Below are 18,662 nucleotides of genomic sequence, written 5' to 3' on the forward strand. Positions count from 1 at the left end.
GAAGCAGAGGGATCCGACAGCGCTGAATCCGGCCGCTGGCCCCGACTGGCACCAGCTAACACTCCATTCTGCTCTAAAAAGGAGCCTTCTCCACCCCTAGTGCTCAAGCTCCACTGACTCCCTCAGCCAAATCAAGACACCATCTCCATTTGTGCAATGTTATGAAGCCCTTACCAGGTCCTGCACCCAGAGACTCCTGCAAAAAGAGAAAGAAAAAAATAGGTGAGGATGTGGCATCCTCGGGTCTCCGCACGCGTCCATGGGGAGCCAAAGGGATGAGAAATTGGCTCCTGTGGCCTCGCAGGCGGGGAGGACACCCAGGTCACATCTGAACCCAGCTCAGTGGCAGCCCCAAGGCCGGTGCCAGTGGCCCAGGCAGCAGAGAGCTCCCACCATGGCCACTGATCCCGGAGGAGGCAGGAAAAGGGTCATCACACAACATACCTGGTCTGCTGAAGAACCTGCAAGAGAAACAGAGAAACAAGCAGTTAAAACGAAAGGCAACGGACCCCATTTTCTGCTTGCCTAGACACTATTGGTGCTGATAAAATGTCATGGACACTTAAGCACCTTGAGCAAAGAGGCAAAAAGCAAGAGGCTGGGAGTAGCTCTGCCACCAGCGCAGGTCACTGCAGAAGTGCTGTTGCTGGTAGATCTCTTGCTTTCAAATAACTAAGGTTTTTGTTGAAAAAAAATCAGCCAGCTGCATAAATACCCTTGTGGTTTGCCAGAGGGCTTGATGCATCCCATATAGGAAGTGGAGATCCTGTAGTGTCCTCCTGAATACATTGGTTTATCTCAGAAAGGTCCCACTCCAAAGTGGTACTGTTTGATTCTTCTTGTTCTTATTACGTTTGAATTGTTTTAGGTATTCGTAACATTTGTCTTAAGCAGTATTTTGATATGTGGAAGGCACACAATGTCAAACTAAGTTATCTTGCCGTGTAATCCCCTGAATATCTATTGAGCAGGGTGAGGGTAGTGATTTGGAGATCTTCCAAACCCACTTGAATGCCACCCTGTGCCATGTGCTCTTGGTGTCCCTGCTTGTGCACGGTGGTTGGACTAGATCTCTAGAGGTCCCTTCCAATCCCAACCATTCTGTGATTCTGTGTATTTATTGAAAACCTGACAGAACTTTTTAAAGAGAATCTTTCAGATCATTCACATGGATCTATCTCCCTGTCCTAAGCTGCTAAGGATTTCAAATAACTTACCAATCTTGCAGGGGGGGATGATTTCCAGGCATTCCTTATGAGCACCTGCTCCACATTTCGGGCAAAGATAGCCCTGGTAAAACGTCCCTCTGTGCAGAAGAGGAAATCTCAATCTCAGTCTCAGCTTTGAGATTTGCATGTTTTAGTAAGGCTTGGATGCAGAAAAGCTACAAAACTACCACTCACCTTAGGAACATCTTGCACGCTTTGCAGTTGGTAGTCTTCTCAAACGTGTACATTTGAAAGCTATGGTGATTGGCATTGGCTTTCTCTGGCTTTATGTTGGACCTAAGGGATAAGAGCACAGGGGTTATTAATTTGTCCCTCCGAGTCATTCGGCGCCCTGCGCCTGCAGACACTGCCCGCCTTTCAGTCAGGGTCTGGAAACCACGTGGACTGATAGGAAAGCAAGTGTGAAAAACAACGCAGGGCTCGACTGCGTGGAGAGGAGACTTTGCACATTCAGCCTCCTCTGATACAATATTCAGGTCAGCACGGGGCTCACCTCTATCCCGACCAGGACTGATTCCCTGCAGCAAAACCCTCCGGGGAAAAATTTTACCTGGTGCTTCACCCATCCGTCCCCCACACCCCAGCAATTACCCCGGCTGTCGGTCCAAGCTTGCACCCATTCATGCTTTGATGCAAATACCCAGGTGGGTGATTTTGAGCTGGAAACAAACTCCCTAGCGCAGGGCCCCATCCTGGAGGTCCCAGCGAGCGCTGAGCTTGCAAGTCTTGCTCGCTCTTGTACTCTGCTCTGCCCAGAGCCCCCCGTGCTCGCTGGGTCACCACAGCCTGCGCGCTCACATTGCCATCTCAAACTGCTCCATCCACTTCCTCTTCATTTCTTCCGTCTTGCAGAAGAACTGGAAGCCCTGCTTTCCTTGGAGGTGGATCAGGTAGAAGCCGTACGACCACTGCAAGGGATAAGGAGAGAACCCATGGGCCGCTGCGCCCTGAGAGCGTGACAACAAAACTCGTGGCACTTTTATTACCCATCTTTTATTACCCACTTTGAAATCCATCTTAACAGTGGGTTTCAGTGACTTCCCCCTTTTTTAGTTCTCAAGGGCTACTGAACCTTTATAAAGATAAACAGGAGGAAAAATACATCTATATTTCTATAGCACATGACAGCAAATGATGCATGGATCTGCTCGGTGCTGCACACCAGGGCCAAATGGGATTGTATGGTGGCAGATGAGAAAATCCAGGTTTTTCTGCTCCACTGGGTCCTCCCCAGCCTTTATATCCCTCCCTGACAGCAAGCGACAGCGCAGGAGGACCATCTGACCTGCCCGGTGCACATATGCTCTGGCTGTCACATCACAACACGGCACGGAAAAACAGGAGAGAAAACTGTGTGCTTTGCTTACCATTTTTCCATGGGACTAGAAAGCACAGGAGAGCAAAGTGGAAATATATTTCATTAAAACACACAAAGCAAGCAGCACTTCTGCAGCATCCAAGTGGCGAAATTGCTTGTTCCCACCCAAGCGACACTTATCCCGGCTGCACAGCCCCTCCTCGCAGGGCACGGAGCAGACGGAGCTGTTCAGCTAATATTAACTCGCTGCCAGGAGGCCGGGCCTCCCTCCGGGCCGCGTCGCTCCGAGCGCTGCCTTTGGCAGCCGCTCCCAGCGCCTTTCCCGGCTCCTCCGCCCGCCCTGCGCCTCTCGGGAGCGTCTGGACACGGCTCCCTCGTCTCGGCCCCGCCGGCCGGGCACGGAGCGGGGAGCAGCTTCCGCCCGCTGACTCAAATCATTCCAGCTCCTTGACGGCTGTTTTGCAAGGACGGAGGTCAGAGGACCAAGCCCGGCCTCGCATCAATAAACATTTCCCAACTCCCTGAAAGGCTGCCCTGAAATCTGAGCCTTTTTTTTTCTTTTTTCCAGCTTTTTGCAAGGCCTATTTCAACTTTAAAAGGCCAATGGGGACAAGCAACCCAAGGACTACCCTCAAACAGCTCCAACATGCTCTCCAGCAGAGCTAGAGCTGCCCCCCATCCACCTACCTTTTTAATGTCCTTGTTGTTCATAGGGTCGTCTGTCATCTTGTGGAAGAGCAGCTCAATAATTTCTTTCAGCTCATAATTGTACCCTTTCCTTTTGCAAACGATCACCACTTTATCAAACAAAAATAAATACCTGCCCAAAGCAAAGAGCAGTTCAGTTAAATGTCTAAGTTAAATGTCTAAGTTAACCTGTCAGGGCAGTAATTGGAGAGCTCTACACATCATCTTGCCCAGGCAGCACAGTTAAATGCTCTAACTGTGCTATAATTCTATGGTGCTTTCTGTCAATGCAAGTTTAATAAGCAAATGCATGAGCACAAAATGTCTGGAGATGTGAAGCCACGTGCTGGCTTCAGTAATTCCAGTGGTATTAACTCTGCCCATAGGCCACCAAGTGGATACTCCAGTGGGGACAAGGTGCATCACCAAAGAAAGGGCACGTTTTGCTTGGGAAAAACTTTTGCGAGGCCACTGCTTGGCCAATAACTCTAGACATATCAATTCTAGCAGGGACTTGCTCATTCCTGCTTCGTTAGGGATAATTAATAACCGCACTGAAGGACCCTGTTGCTCTCAGCTGTTTGCATCACTCCCTTGGTTTGTTTTTTAGCAGAACGTCGTTGCTCACTCACCTGTCCTGCTTCGTATGGTTTACTATGGAGCGGACCTTCAATTCACCGTCTATCTTGGGCCTCCCGAATTCCTCCAGTTTCACTTGCTGCAGAAAACAGAGCACGACTGAGATTTACAGCAGGAGATCGGGTCAGAAATACAGAAATACGAATGCTCTGAACACAGCGGGCTGCCACGTGGTGCTGGGGGCATCGCTGCCAGCCCTGCCCACCGCTGCAGACGTTGATGGGAGCAGCATCGCCTGTCCCCAAAGGGTCTCCCATGCACAACCGCTGCCCTGGGGTGACGTGGGCATGGGATAACTTCTGCAACAGCAGAGCAAGGCTCAGAGATCAAAAATTTGGGATCTAGAAAGCAAAATTCCCATGACATCAGCTGTTTTTAAAGGGTTTTCTATGAAAACAGAATGAAGGCTCTTGTAGTTTTGTCTCCCATCCTGACCCAAGACTTGGAGATTTTGGGCAGGCTGGAATCCAACCCAGGGTTTGGGTCGGTCTGTGTGTCAGCTCAGAAGCCGTTGCAAACATTACTCAGGGCTGCACAGCCGCATGAATCACTCCACTTACACAGCTCTCCTTACAGGAGAAAAAACACACTGTGAAGCCGGTCAGAAAAGTCAATATTTTAACCAGCTGTGTGTATAATCTGATGCTATTTCCTCGCTGTGCCATGCGGGCTCTGTGTACGTAAACACGGAGCAGCCCACGGATACCAGTCCCGCAAGCCGAGGCGAACCCCACGCGGGATTATTCTGCAGACAGCAGCGACTGCTTCACTAGAGCTTCATCTTCACCCCAAACCTGCTCCAGCTGCTGCGAGGGTGAAAAGTGGCACCCATTTACACACATGTTTTTATGGTGCTCACGTGGAGCGGGATGAGCACGACTGCTTCAGGCAGAACCTCGGAGCCGGGATAGCCCAACATCCCACCTGGGAAGTTTGGTGGGTATTTCTCGAAACCTAAAAATTTGGTCTCTGTTAAATAATGGTTAAGTCAAGCCTTCCTCATGAAGTCAGGACGTAATAACACAAACGAGGCTCTGCAGTGCAGAGGGCAGCTCTGGCTCATCCTGCCCTGGCTCAGCCCCTTGCTTGCAGCCCAGGTGCTGGCCCCACATCGCAGCACCCTGGGGACAGCGAAGCCGCCAGCCAGCTGAGCCCCACAGCTGAGCACCCACCCCAATCAGAGGGAAAACTCATTAGCCTCCAGCTCTTCCTTGGAATAGAAAACTAATGGGCTTGCTCGGGGCTAAAAGCACGGAGCGATAGGGCTTCAGGATGAGCAGGAATGGGATCGGGTGTCCGAGGCCTCGGGAATTTGGGAGATGAGCTTCTGCTGAAGCTATGAGGCGGCGGTGTCGCGATTTCGTGCCGTTTGTCACCGAGCCCCGTGCGCTGTCGAGCGTCAGGACACAGAGCGGGCGCGTTGCCCTCGCAGCAGCAAACACAGCCCTGCTGCAAACAGCGAGCGGATGCCCCAGGGCTCATCTGGGGATGCCACGGGAGCCCCTGCACCGGTGACACGGAGAAAAATCACCACCAAAAGCCCCCTTATTTCACAGCCAACTTGATTTTGTAACTTTAACAACCCTTTCTGCATTGCCAACAAAACCGGAGTCCAAGTAAGGGGCTGTCCAAACACCCAAGCATCCCACTTTGGATCCCACAGTAACTGCACTGAAAAAGCAGACACGATGGTAACGAGCACAGGGAAGCTGGGAGTGGGAGGAGAGAATATTGTCCAACTTACCAGATTTTCTATGGAGCTCTGAAATTCACTGATTTTCTTTAAAGTCTCTTTGTCTCTTTTTACTTCGTTTATGTACATGGCCAAGTCCTTAGGAAAAAAGTGAATGTTGATTTGTATTTTCCAAACAAAACTAATTCTTTTATTAAAAAAAGAAACCCCATTGACCCCTGCTCACTGGGGACATATCCCTCCTTCTGTCAACACGCTCAAGAGCCAGAGCAGATAAGCAGCAACCCAGGACGTCAGGAACAAGCTTTGCCAGCAGGAAAGGAAAAGCAGCAGAACATATTTCTGCAGAATTGAATGCAAAAACCCATCAGTTAAAACTAGGTGGAAGAAGGAAGCACGAGACAACTGCAAGTGCCGAGTCATGCAGCAGCTCCTGCAACATGGGTGCAAACTGGGGTGCAAACCTGTCCCCATCCTCTCTCCTCATCCCTTTGCACAGCTTCTTTGGATATACGCTGCAATTTTCCCTGTTTCCCAGGAGAGGGCAATACGGGAGCCCAGCCCTTGTGGCATCCGGACTCAGCTTAACCAAATTTTGACCCAAAGTAAGAGACCCCTATGCTTTCCACTTAAAAAACAGCTTTCAGCATCCTCGGGAGTGCATTTCCTCTGCCTGTATGCTGCTCATTCAGTCCCTGCCTGCTGCTTCTCCACCACAGCTCTTGTCACCTTGGATTAAATCCAAACAGGGAATTCTTTAAGACAGCCCCTCAGGTTCCGACCTTCCTCAGTTTCCCAATATGGGAAGGGTTAATCACAGATGATAATCGCAGACCTAAGTGACAATACTCGTAACATCACACACTACCCGACCGAGGTGGTGGCAGGGACAGTTATGAGGAATGACAAAACCAAAAGCGAGGCCAGTGTCCCCTGTCAGCACACGGTTAAGCAGAGCGTTGCCATTGCCTCTTCTGCAACAGCAACAGGCAACCCAGGTCTGCAGGATGGAGCAGGGGACCTTCCTCGCTCCCTCCACTGCTTGGAACCTCAAAGATGATGCACTCGCCAAATAACCACCCGTGCATTTTTGTCTATGCTGCAAATCCCACCTCATGCAAGCTACCACACGTGCAAAGCAGAAGGGAGGTGAATCCCTTGGGAAACACGGCTCTAGTTGCAGATATTCAGGCCCCCTGCCCACTTTCCCACCCCAGACGGTAGCGATGTCAGACATCTACCAGTGCACCAGACAGACAGACTGCAATCTGGATGAAAAACATTGCTTCCGAGCTAAGCCTTGGTTTGCAGATCAATTAAAATCAAAGTGTGCTGCTTCCTACGCCGCTGGCCGGCGCAGTCGGAGTCGCATCCGCACGCTCCCGATGACGGGGCCATGGAAGCAGCCCGCCTCTCCGAGGGCTTTTATTGCAGCTTCCCAAGTCCTTAGTGCAGCCAGATTCAATAGCTGTTGCTAGTGAGCAAACATATCTCGCTCATAAGAACAAGCCCAACACCAAAACCCAGGGCAAGACGCACAAACGCGATGCCCGAATATCCTGCAGGGACCCGCGTGAACCAAAACAGCCATTTTTGGATGCACATTTCACATCAAGCTCCATAAAGGATGAGACCTAGACAGGATTTAAAGCTGCCCCCAGGTGTGCTGTTTCATCACCATCAGCAAGTTTGGGGGATAAAACTGTTTTTTGGCATGGAAGGAAATCACTGCTATGCTCCTGCCTCTTGCAAGCCTATTTATTCAAAGCACCATGCACTGTGCAGTAGCAGATTGCAAATGCAACGTCCTTTGAACAACCTTAACTTTAAATGACCTATATATTGGCTCCGGATTCACGGGCTTGCAGGGATAATGGCTAGAAAGGTCACCGACTTATGTAAGCTCTGGGAAATGCAGTGTCATTAAAAAGCTGAGCCTCGGAGGCAGAAAACATCCAGTGACCTCAGAAAACAGGAGAGTGTCCCGGGACGAATCCTTCAACGCTCCCAAGGGAGAAAACCTGGATTTAGCCATCGTCTAATGCCACTGCCAGCTGCTGCTGATCCCACTGTGAACTGAGTGTGTGCATGGGGGCACACGGCCAAGTCGGAAAACAGTTGGAGGATTTTTGTTTGTTTGTTTTGCAGGAGTTTTTCCTCAGATCCTGGGAAGTTTCAGGCTGAAAGCTCAAAAAATACTTAGAGCAAACAAAAAAAAATTTGCTTCATTTGTGGAAAAGGTATTATCCACTGAGGAAAACAATCCGTGGCTAAAAGGATTCCCAAGCAGCATCGGGAGGGCAGCGCGTAGGAGCTCCGCTCTTCCCAGACACTTGCTCCGATTTCTTACTGATACAACTGGAGCCCCTGCCAGGTTTCCCCTGGCCAAAACCAGCGCCAAATCCAGCACAGCGTATTTACCCACAACAGGAATTAGTGAAAAGCCCCAACTTGTCAACAAATATCAATTTCCCCAGGTGCTTATGCGGGCAGATACCAGGATGACAATCCCGGAGCAATCCCATTTAACAGCAATCGATGCACATCCTAACGGAGGAGGAATCTCCATCCTTGGGCTGCGAGGCTGTTTTTCCGCAGAAGTTTTGCATCCCGAGCATCCTCCCCTACCTGCATCGCCTCCAGGGCTTCCTTGAGCTGTTGCTTTTCCGGCCGGTCGGAGGAATGGCTGAGCAGCTCCTGCAAGAACCAGGGGGGTGTGAGGAAGGCCGCCCTCATCACGCAGGGATCCCTGTGCCATGGGGATCTGCCGTGCGGAGGCGACGCGAGGAATTTCACACATAATCAGATTATATGCAAGCTTATTTTATATTCATTAACTGCCACTCGTGGCTAACAAGCGCAGAATTACCCTCGGTCACCGTACTTGAAGAGACGGCACAAATATCATGTCGCGTTAAGTAGCTCTGGTAATTATTTTATTTGAAGGGAAAAATCCCCGCACTCGGCATTTGGCAGCGATTCATCCTCCACTGTAACAGCCGAAGGATGCTACGGCCGGGATGGCAGCTGTGGAGAAGAGTTAATGCTGAAACACTTACTTTTAAGAGGAGATGATATTTCAAAACTCTTTGCATTGGAACCACCAGCAGATCTTGCAGTTTGAATTTCCCATCCTGAACCTTCAGCGTGCATTCCTATTAAAAAATCAATGTGTCAGGAGTGAGGAAATAGTTGCTCTCATGGGAAAACACACCCTCAACCTTTAGCACCCAAGCTAAAATTATATTTAGCTTCTGTAACTGCTGTTCTGATGAAACTGTTCTCTTGCAGACTGGAAGCCACTGATGGGGCCTGAGCTGCTGAGGGTTTCACAAATAAAACATAGGGTCTGGACCCTAAAACACAGATATTTTCATGCAACATGAGCTACTTCAGTAAATGAGATACTGCTCATTAGGAGAGCCCAGGCACGCTCTTGTACCCCTGGAAATGTCAAATGAAGCCCATTAGCTTAACTCACCTCCTCAATGCTTTGAGCCAATGCATTTTATTTGCAAGCATGCCGACAGTTGCTGTGGCTTGCCTGATAAGGATTAAGTCATTAAGATGTGCTAATGTGATCACAGGAAGTTTTGGGACTATTACCTTAGCCCAGACCCACTTAAACACGACACTCTGCTGGGCTGGTGGAAACCCTTCCCCGTGGCTCCCTGGAGAGACAGATGAGCTGACGTGGGGATGCAGTTCATCTCATGGTATTTTGATGCAAAACCCAGAGTACATTGAGAAGAAGAAGAAGAAAAAAAAAAAAAGGGGGAAATACATGGCCTTATCCTTGAATTGCATTCCTGTTTTTGCACAGGGAATCAAAAGGTGTTTGCAGTGCACAAGGTAACGTGCACAGACAGCCCAGGAAATTCAGATCAGCCTCAAGATAGAAGCCAGGAATTAAAGCTTGGAAAACCCAGCAGCTCAAGCAGCGCATCCCTTCTGGGGCTGCATTGATTTACTCAGTACCTCGAGCTGAACCCTCCCACCAAGCAAGGAGGACAGCGGAGGAACCCCGTGTGTGACCCTGCCAAGCCAGCCAGGTCCTGGCTCTTGGATGCTCCATGCTTTTAAGGATGCAGCCTGGGATTTCCCTGCTGCCAAAGCCCCTTAGAGGAGCTGCAACCCGCTCGCGGCCTCGCTGCAGCAGCCCAGGAGCCGTCAAGGCACCGGGATGCTCCGTCCCGGTCCCCGTGCCCGTCCCGGTCCCCGCTTACCTCCACCTTCTGCCGCACGTCGTCCCGGTTCGCGAGGAGGTGGTTGAGCGTGTTCTGTGCATACTCCATGTGGCTGCAGTACTTGCCGTAAATCAAGAGCCTGTAGAGGGGGAAGGAGAAAAAAACCCACCAATTTAATCAGAAACACTTGCTGGCTGTTATAACCTGTTATAAAAATATATGTATAGACGGCAAATAGCTATTGCCCCCATAACTGTTTAGCGAAGTGTTAACATGCCTTTATTACACCAGTATTTAACATATAAGTCTTTAGATGCTTCCCAGGCTGGAGCCCGGTGTGAGGACTTGGCTCACGATGAGCAGAAAGGACTTTCCAGCCCTGTTTTAAGGAGCACGAGGGCTCATCCTTGGTTGTCCTGGCCCTGGTCCAGCTCCACGTTGCCCTACACCTCCCTTCATCCGCAGGAGAGCAGGTGATGGAGCAGCAATGCACGGAGCAGCAATGCACGATGCTGCTCCCATTGCTCTGGGGTTCCTGTACTCGCCTGGGGACCAGGTCTCACCTGGAGATCGCTTGTTCCTCCTTCCTCAATGGAAGAAGCAATTCCTGGAAAGCCACTTGGCCACCTGCGTCTTGCTCCACTGACACCAAACCCTTCCCTGCAGACAAATCCCTTTTAAATGTGTTCTCCCCTCCTGCGTGCCCAAAGACTGGCCAAGAAATTACTTGGGCAAACCCCAAGCAAAGTCTCTGCCCCAAAGAAAATCACATTTAGACCCTGCAGCAGCATCTGCTGAACCTGCGAGCGCTGGACCGGCACCGGTGGCTGCAGAACTGTGCTGCTGCAAGAGGCTTTTCCCGGGGATTACAAGAGGTGCCGTAATCCTCTCGATGTCTTAATAGACCTTGCGTCTCCCTGCTCCAGTTTTCCCGTTCTGCCGTGCTCCCGTTATGGTTTGCAAAGGCAGAGCCCGGACGCGGTGCGAGCAAACGGCTCCCCTGCCTTAGGGGAGGGTCGGGGCTAAAAACACCAAACGGCATCAACGGCCCCATTCCTGAGGCTCCCCCAAACACGGCTCTCACCAGACCTCGGCCAGCACCAAATCCAGTGTTATCCAAGCTCACAAGCAATCCTGAACAAACCTCCCACGGCCCAGCTGCAACTGCCACCAGTGCAGTTGTGCTCCTCTCATGGAGCCTTTGGGGATATTTCAGCACGCTGGGATGAAGGGAAGAAACGCTTCATTCCCAAGACGCATCCCAAATCACCTGCACTGCACGAGAGGGATGGAGGCTTCCATCCCCTTCGCCCCCAGGAGCGCATCCATCCCAGGAGCACGTGAGGAGGGTGCTGGTGCTCAGCAGCCACGTAAATTTAAACACCTGACAGGAGCAGCCTGGTTTTGCTGTGGATTCCCCCTTTTCCACCACGGCACTCATTAATCCTGCACGTCATGGCTGGGTTTCCCCTCTCCCGCTCCTTGCTGTTCCCTGCACCGCTGCTGATAAGACGCGTTTTCCATCGCATCCTGCAACTCATCCATTATTCCAGAGCCTTGTCTGGCAGCGGGGATGGATTCGGAGCACATGCCCCGGTGCCGCTCCGCAAACGGGGGAATCGTGGACACAGGCAGGTAATTAAATAGGGAGATTTATGGGACTGCGATCCTCAGCGAGGTAGCAGCCAATGCAGATTATTCTTCTGCCTTTCCCCCTTGACAACTTCTGGACGTGTACAATAATATCTATCTTGCCAGCACTCGGAGAGTTTCAAAGACGCTCTGGGAGCATAAATTCAAACCCCCAGCTTTCATAGAGAGAAATTTACAAACTATTTCCTCCACTATCCCCCCAAAAATTCCACAAAGCACAGGAGCAATGCCTCATTCTGCCGGGATGTCTCTGAGGACGTGTATGGAAGCAAGAGCTGGTTGGCACCGATGCATGAGAGGGGACGAAGGGCTGATAGAAAAGGACTCACTGGGGACTTTGGTGGCCACATTTGTTCCTTGGTGGGATGATGGTGTCCTCCCATGTGAGGGGGGAATCACTGGCTCTTCTTGGGCACCCTGGTCCTTTTTTCCAGGATGGGATGATATCATCTCCTGCCAGCCCCACCACCACATGGAAGATGCGATCCCGGCCTCACGCACTTAATGGGAAGATCCCGCTAAAGGCAGCAGGGTAGAATTGCACCCAGTTATTACAAGAGAGCTTCTAAGATGATAAAGTCACTCCAACAACATCCCTATGTTCCAAGAGCAATAAATCCCCTCTGCTGCTGCCTGGGGACAGCATCCGCATGCACGGGGACAAGCCCAGCCAGGAGATCGCAGACACCTACGGAGTTTTATGACTATTTTTAAATTATTTGCATTCTTTGGGAACTCTATTTTTTTTAAATCCAAAGAATGTTCACTTCATAAGAGAGGCCCTGTGAATGACGGAGTATCTGACCTTACGGTGTATTATTAATGCAGATGGTATTTCTGGAGCTATTGACTTCTGAATGGCATTTCTATGTCTAGACACTGGTTTAATCACAGTGAAATAACTCCCTGGCATGAGTCCACAATGAATCAGGCCTTTGATTAATATTAAGGATATTAAAGGCTTTTATTAACCTTATCTTTATGTTCCAGGGTACTCCCCCTTGCAGCTGCCAAAACACAGAACCTATCAAGTTTGCAAAAGCAACTTTTATATTTATTCATGATGCAGTAGGTGCGGGACAGCAGCAGCGCCAAATACCTGACTTCCCGCAGCGAAGCATCGCTTTGATCCGAAACGAGCCCCATCCCCTGCAAAGGAAGCCGTGATCCCAACGTGCCTCAAATTCCCACCAGTGCTTGCAGGAGAAGCCACGCATTGCAAACCGTAATGTGCACATCTGCATTCCCCCTGATAAACCTGTGCAAACACATTATCCGTTCGGCCTCCAAAATACCCATGTGGCAGGTAGCGAGCTGGGAGAATCGCAAGGGAGATGTTTGAAATGCCCAAGAGCAGCCAAGCTGCTCAGGATACACTACCTGGTCAGCTGCAAACAGCTTTTCTATTCCCCATTCTAAGATGGCCCTGCACTAAATGAGACTGATTTGTTAAACGTGGAGCTGCCTGTGGATGGGGTTTCCTTTTACCTTTCTTTGAATTCCAGAAACACTTTTGCCAGGCTGCTTCCTCCAGACATCATAGAGACATCGATGGCTCTCAGGAAATTGAAGTGCACTTTAATGAGGTCCTAAAATGAAGAAACAATCAATACTTTAAACACTTCCAAGGCAAATGTGCATGCAAAGCTTAAAGAAATGCACACTCACTACTTAATTAGTCTGCCATTTTCTCCTTTTCTTTTTACAATTAACTGTTTTAATATGAGTCGCTCTAGTGAGATAAAACCCTAAGCTGCCAGGGATGCAGGGCCATAATTCAGGGGGAAGCCCTGCTTTAACTCAGAAATACATTCACTATTTTTCCAAAGCATTTCTAAGTAGGGCTAACGTACACGCAGGCCAAGTCCCAAGGCCAGGAGCATCCCTGGCATCATTTTTCTAACCCTGATCTCATATAAACTCCCACTTTTTAAAATAGGTGTTAAAGAGCGACTCCTAAACCCATTCAAGCCCTGCAAAGGCATCAGTGCTAAAGCTGGGGATGAATTTGTGCATCAAACGTGCAAGCTCCGAGCTCCTTCTGAAGCAGGAGGGGGAATAAGCGGTGAAGAGAGCAGAGCCACAGGCAGCAGCGTCAACTCCGTTACCTCCAAATTGATAAAAATTGCTTCCATGTCCTGGGGGGTTAGTACCAGCTTCAGTGGGTTCATGTAGTTCTGCAAGAGGCAAAGGGAAAAAAGGATGGAAATAAAGAGAAGGGTTAAGTATCTCCCAATATAAGGGTGTTGTGATTCATCACCTCACTGGCTGTGCTTAGCTTGGCAGGGAGAACCTGGTTTTAGTGGATCTGAGTACAGGTAAAGGTGGGCAAACAGCCTTGGTGACACGGCTTGTCCCCATCCTGAGCACCCCTTGGTCCCCATGGGCCGCTCCAGGGTCAGGAGACACACCATGTCCCCCTGGTCCCTCTTGTGCAGCAGGGAAGCATCTTTCCAGCTCCTCCTTTGCCGTGCTGGAATTCTGCTCCCGAAAAGTGCAAATGATCCAATTGCCTCCGAGGTGCCTTGAGGAATAAATGCAAATTAATAGAAGTGTCTACACGTCTTGCACACCACAGTGATGCAGTGCAGCCAGTACAGGACCTTCTACCCCACAGCATGCCAGAAAAATCTCCTTTGCCTTCGCAAGCTCTTTTAATTCATATCAAGGCAATTCCTTAACTCTTCCCAGGGCTGGAGCACAAGGGCTGTAGCTATTTGCAAGGAGCAAGTGCTATTTATTTACAGAAGCAACATGTACATCAGAACAATTCTTGGGACAACGTGAAATGAGGATTTTCATGTGCTCATTTCTCTCACAGCTTCCTTGCAAGAACTTTCAACAGATTGAGGCAAACAAAAGGAGATGAAACAAAAGCCCTGGGGCAATTAGAAACGGCAGCTCCGGTTTTTATTGTCCTTCTTTATTCTCACTGCTTCCCTCTGCATAGAAACAACCTCCAGGTCCCGCAGCCACCACGACCTCGCTGCCTTGCTGAGGTGCTGGCTTTTTGTCAAGAGAGAGGCACAACAATAATTCATCAAAACTAATTAAAATCCGTGAATTCAAGCAACGAAACGTTACTTTTAATCCAATTAGTTTCAGTGACAAGTCACAGCTTCAGCACTTTCGGAGATGCCCAGAATAAAGGGCCGCTTCCGAATTATTCCGCGGCAATCAAAGCGATAAGGAATCTGCCAACACGGGGCTTATCGGAGAGAGTGGCCCCGCTCTCACCCGGGGCGAGGGATGGGGAGGGCCAGATCCTCTGAACACAGCAGGAGACACTCAGACCCTCTCCATAGTGTAGCGATCAGAAAAACACACATTTGACTCGCCTGGTTACAGGCTGCCCATTTGTGCTTGTCCTTTCGGGTTTTCCGCATCTTCCTTTTCTTGCAATTTGACATTTGGATGCATCGGCCCTGCCACGTCGCAGCTGCCAGCTCGCACAGCGAGAAGCAGCACGGGGCCATCAGCGCACGAACCCGTGCATGCAAAAACCTGCCTGGGTTCTTACCTTCTCTATATCTTCAAGTGTTTTGTAGTATTTGGCCTCGGTTTCTTGAATTTCTAGCAAGCAGCAATTTCTTTTGTCATCTTCTGTCATTCCCATTTTCTAGAGAAAGGAAAAATAATGCGTGTTTGGAGAGTGTTACAGGGGGTCTAGCAACCTGCTCACATTGGCACAGGGCTTGGGTTCATAGCAAACTCCAAACACAGGTTTGGAAAGTCAGAGGACACTCTATACAGCTGCTGTTACTAAAAAACAGCTTTTCTCCAAAAAATTGGAAAGAAACCTTGCCTTTACTATTAGATATGCTTGGTACTTTAAGATGGTGCTCGTAGAGGTAATTTGATGGTTGGTTGTTCATGATCATGCACAGGAATAAATGTTGATTCTACACCTGATTACAACTCCCAGCTTAGCTCTATCAGCTAGATGGAAACCATTATTTTAATCGGTCTCTTACCTGCATGTACCTAATCTGAAGCGTGCAGAAACACAAGAAACCAATTAGCATTACACACATCCTATTTGCAACCCATGTTAAGCAAAATAACCCAAAACAAACAAAAAACCCAACCAACGTTATCTCCAACATAAAGACAGAAGTGTGGGTGGTTATACTAATAACAAGTTCTTTTGCTAAGAGGAGGAGAGGAGTCTGAGGTAGAAAAACACTGTGGCCACATGTTCGGATGCTCCCCATGGACTCCAGCAGTGGTCATGGCATCCAGGAGAATCCAGATGTTTGGGAAGACATAGATACAGCCCGGGAATGACAGGCTGGGCTCATTGGGAGTCAACAGGAGGAGCTTGGCTCGGGGAACGGTGCACTGGGATTTGCTTCATTCCTCTGCACTGGCAAAATATTTATTTAATTTTATCCTCCCCCTTCTCCTCCTGCCAAGCCATAGCTTTAAAATGCATATAAATTGTTACCATGGGCTGTTGAACTTCCACTCTGATGATATCTTCATAGATATCATCGCCTTCATCTTCACAGGGGACACAGTCATAAATATCCTCCCCCAGATCATGCTCGCTGGAATGAGAAGGAGAAGGGTTTAGTGATGATGAAGAGGGCGCCTTGGCTTGGTTTGGGCAATAACAATAACAATTAAAAGAGAAAAAAAAAAAAAAGAAAGAGAGAGAGAAAAAGGTCTGACTCTAGAGACACCTCATGCTCCTTAAATGCACATGGACGTTTGCAACACGGCTGGATGAAGCCATCACGGGGCTCCGGAGCTGCCCTTGCGAGTTTTAATGCAAAGCTGACAGTTTTGGGTACTTAATACTCATTGAAGTCCCTACATATGCCCCTGGGGCACCACCTAAGTCATAGACTGTTTTTGAAAATTCAACCTATAATAAATAATAATTTAAAACAATAGTGTTAGAGCTTGCACCTACAGGTGCGGATTGCTAGTTGTTCTTGATCAAGTCAGGCTCTGGGATGAGGACGGGGTGAAACACTGAAATATCAAAAAGCTTTGCGATATTTTATGAGCTGTCTCTTTCAACATAAGTATTAATTACATACACATATTTAGATGTAAAACTCCACTCAAATTGTAACACTCACTATCTCTGTGTTACACAATCAGCACCGAGTGGCAGCGGCACGTGTATTTGCCAAAGCGGGCTCCGTTTCTCTTCTAAATGCAGCTCTCTATTTTTGAGGAACAGATTTATTTAATAAAAGTTTGGGAGGTTTAAATAAACGCACTGGCACGATGTATCATCTCCGCTCTTCCAGACTGATACATTGCAGCTGTTGTAATAATGCCCGCTAATAGCCGGCGATCCATCTTCCCCTTTCCTAGCGCCGCTGCCGCCGTTATTATCTGTACCAATATTTATATTCTGAGCTCCTCTCCTTATCCAGAGCAAGTAACTCCCCGTTCCTGATTAATCTTCCATTCCTGCGTGCACCTTTCAGATCACCGGCTGCCTCTCCATACATCATTCCTCTGCGTAGAGGGTCATTAGGAACCACACGCTGGAGTTAATATTGCGACGGGCACTGCTTGCCCGTCTGGATGCATTTGGAGGGGAGAGGAGTGAAAGGAAGAAGGGGGAAGCCAGGAGCAAGTGCGAATGCAGCAAAGAGCCCTTGGAGCTGCGGCTCCGGCCCCATCGGATGCACCCCACCTTGCAGGCATCACCAACACAGGCAAACTCCTGCCCTGCGTGCCCCTTCCTACCAGCACCAGTGCCCTTTCCATCTCTGTTTCCATGCCCGAGGAAAAAAATAGCAAATATCCCTTGAGCACAGAAGGCCACGTCCTTGCATCTTTTTTCCCCACTAAAAAGAAAGGCAATTTACTCCTTCAATAAAACCAGGAGAAACTGAGTTACCCCTGTGCATCAGAGCTTATGATCTACTGCTAGGATTGGGAGCTTCACTGACAGCTCTGTGTTCAGAGAGGGATTTTATCCTCCCTCTGGAGCTAGCATTTGCAATCAGGTTATTAGGATGGAAACAGGCAGCTTTGGGCTGTCCTGACCCAGCAGCATCTTGGCTGGACAGAAAAGCCCATTGAGAGCAGAAGAATGAAGCCCTGGGTGGTCACCGGTGTGGGGCTGAGCTCGTAGTGCTGTCCTGGAGGAACGGCCACCTCGGGGCTCGGGCATGGGTGGAAAATCCTCTTGCAGCAGGTCCGCCTTGCTGCATTAAAGCTGCATGTCCCATTTTCAATATCATTGGCGAGGAGGGTGAAAAAAATGAAGAGCTCAGAAGCTCCAGGTCCATCAAAGGATCTCAATGCAAAAAAAAACAAAAAAGCTGCTCCAGGAGTTGAGGAAGTCAATGAGTTTCTACCAGCCTCTTCCTCTGCCAAGTCCTAAACCAGCTCAGCCCAAGTCCTGGGGCCATCAGACCACACCAAGCCCTTGGAAGGGGACGAGGGAGAGGCAGCCAAAACGGGACAACCAAGCCTGATCCCAGCGCTGTGGCTGGGAGGGTTGGGGATGCAGCAGACCTGGAAGGCTCTGCCCATCTCCACCTCACCCAGCAATCCTGCACTTTTCTCATCCCTCCTCTGCACTTAGAGCTATGAATAGGCAGCTCATGCAAGCAACCCCCTCATTCACGGTCTCTAACGAGCACAAGTTCTGTATTTGCAGCACATCTGCCAGGCTGGGACGAGGGAGTGCAAGATGTGTGGTGCAGCCCCTGGGCTTGAGATTTTGGAAACTTCCTTGGACTTAGATAGTGTATTTGGAAATAGCAAGAAAAAATGCCCTTTCCCACCTATTCCGCCCAGGATCACATACTCTCCATTGAAAGTGGCACCCGATAATCTTAAAGACAAACCACCAACACTTGCAGCAACTAGAACCATCTTCGAGGCGGCACCAGCAGGACACGTTCAACTCTTAACTAATGACAAAGACGACAGAACGTGTTTGCAATTGCTACGGCTTAAATGTCTGCTACCACAGAGCCATTTATTTAACGGACTGGCATGTGTGCTTTTTCCAACATAGCAAAAATAATGAGAAAAGTGGCAGCTAACTTATCATCGCGGCTTGGCCCCCCTATTCATCATCGTTTCTTTAGCGCACTGGAGAAACACTTCAGCCCGCTCTGCCGCCCCGTAACACCTTGTTTGCTCCAGCTCAACATTTATCCCAAGCTTTTTATTATAGCAACGAATTGCCCAAAAAGCTGCTGTCTGGGAGACCGCTTTTCCCGTGGCAGCTCCCTTGGGAAAATGAGAAACCGACATGTAAGTTGGAATTTATT

The 18,662-nt window shown here is 49.3% G+C and overlaps 1 protein-coding gene across 2 annotated transcripts in view; it reads right to left on the bottom strand.

Moving 5' to 3' along the window:
- VAV2 (vav guanine nucleotide exchange factor 2) overlaps nt 1–18,662 on the bottom strand; it is an 88,509-nt gene that overhangs the window by 7,902 nt on the left and 61,945 nt on the right. The window contains exons 5-20 of one of the 2 annotated variants that reach the window (XM_088525331.1): nt 15,854–15,956; nt 15,381–15,395; nt 14,927–15,025; nt 13,515–13,583; nt 12,895–12,995; nt 9,793–9,892; nt 8,626–8,721; nt 8,195–8,263; nt 5,618–5,704; nt 3,867–3,952; nt 3,235–3,367; nt 2,028–2,137; nt 1,404–1,505; nt 1,218–1,306; nt 445–461; nt 175–196 (exon numbers count right to left, since the gene is read on the bottom strand). In XM_088525331.1, coding sequence (XP_088381457.1) covers nt 175–196; nt 445–461; nt 1,218–1,306; nt 1,404–1,505; nt 2,028–2,137; nt 3,235–3,367; nt 3,867–3,952; nt 5,618–5,704; nt 8,195–8,263; nt 8,626–8,721; nt 9,793–9,892; nt 12,895–12,995; nt 13,515–13,583; nt 14,927–15,025; nt 15,381–15,395; nt 15,854–15,956 — 1,298 coding nt within the window. The remainder of the gene's footprint in view (nt 1–174; nt 197–444; nt 462–1,217; nt 1,307–1,403; nt 1,506–2,027; nt 2,138–3,234; nt 3,368–3,866; nt 3,953–5,617; nt 5,705–8,194; nt 8,264–8,625; nt 8,722–9,792; nt 9,893–12,894; nt 12,996–13,514; nt 13,584–14,926; nt 15,026–15,380; nt 15,396–15,853; nt 15,957–18,662) is intronic. The other variant, XM_088525332.1, reaches the window with a different exon arrangement.

The sequence above is a fragment of the Tinamus guttatus genome, unplaced genomic scaffold, assembly GCF_059628265.1.
Source record: "Tinamus guttatus ecotype Peru unplaced genomic scaffold, ASM5962826v1 Tinamus_guttatus_pri_ptg000226l, whole genome shotgun sequence".
In the NCBI taxonomy this organism is placed as follows: domain Eukaryota; kingdom Metazoa; phylum Chordata; class Aves; order Tinamiformes; family Tinamidae; genus Tinamus; species Tinamus guttatus.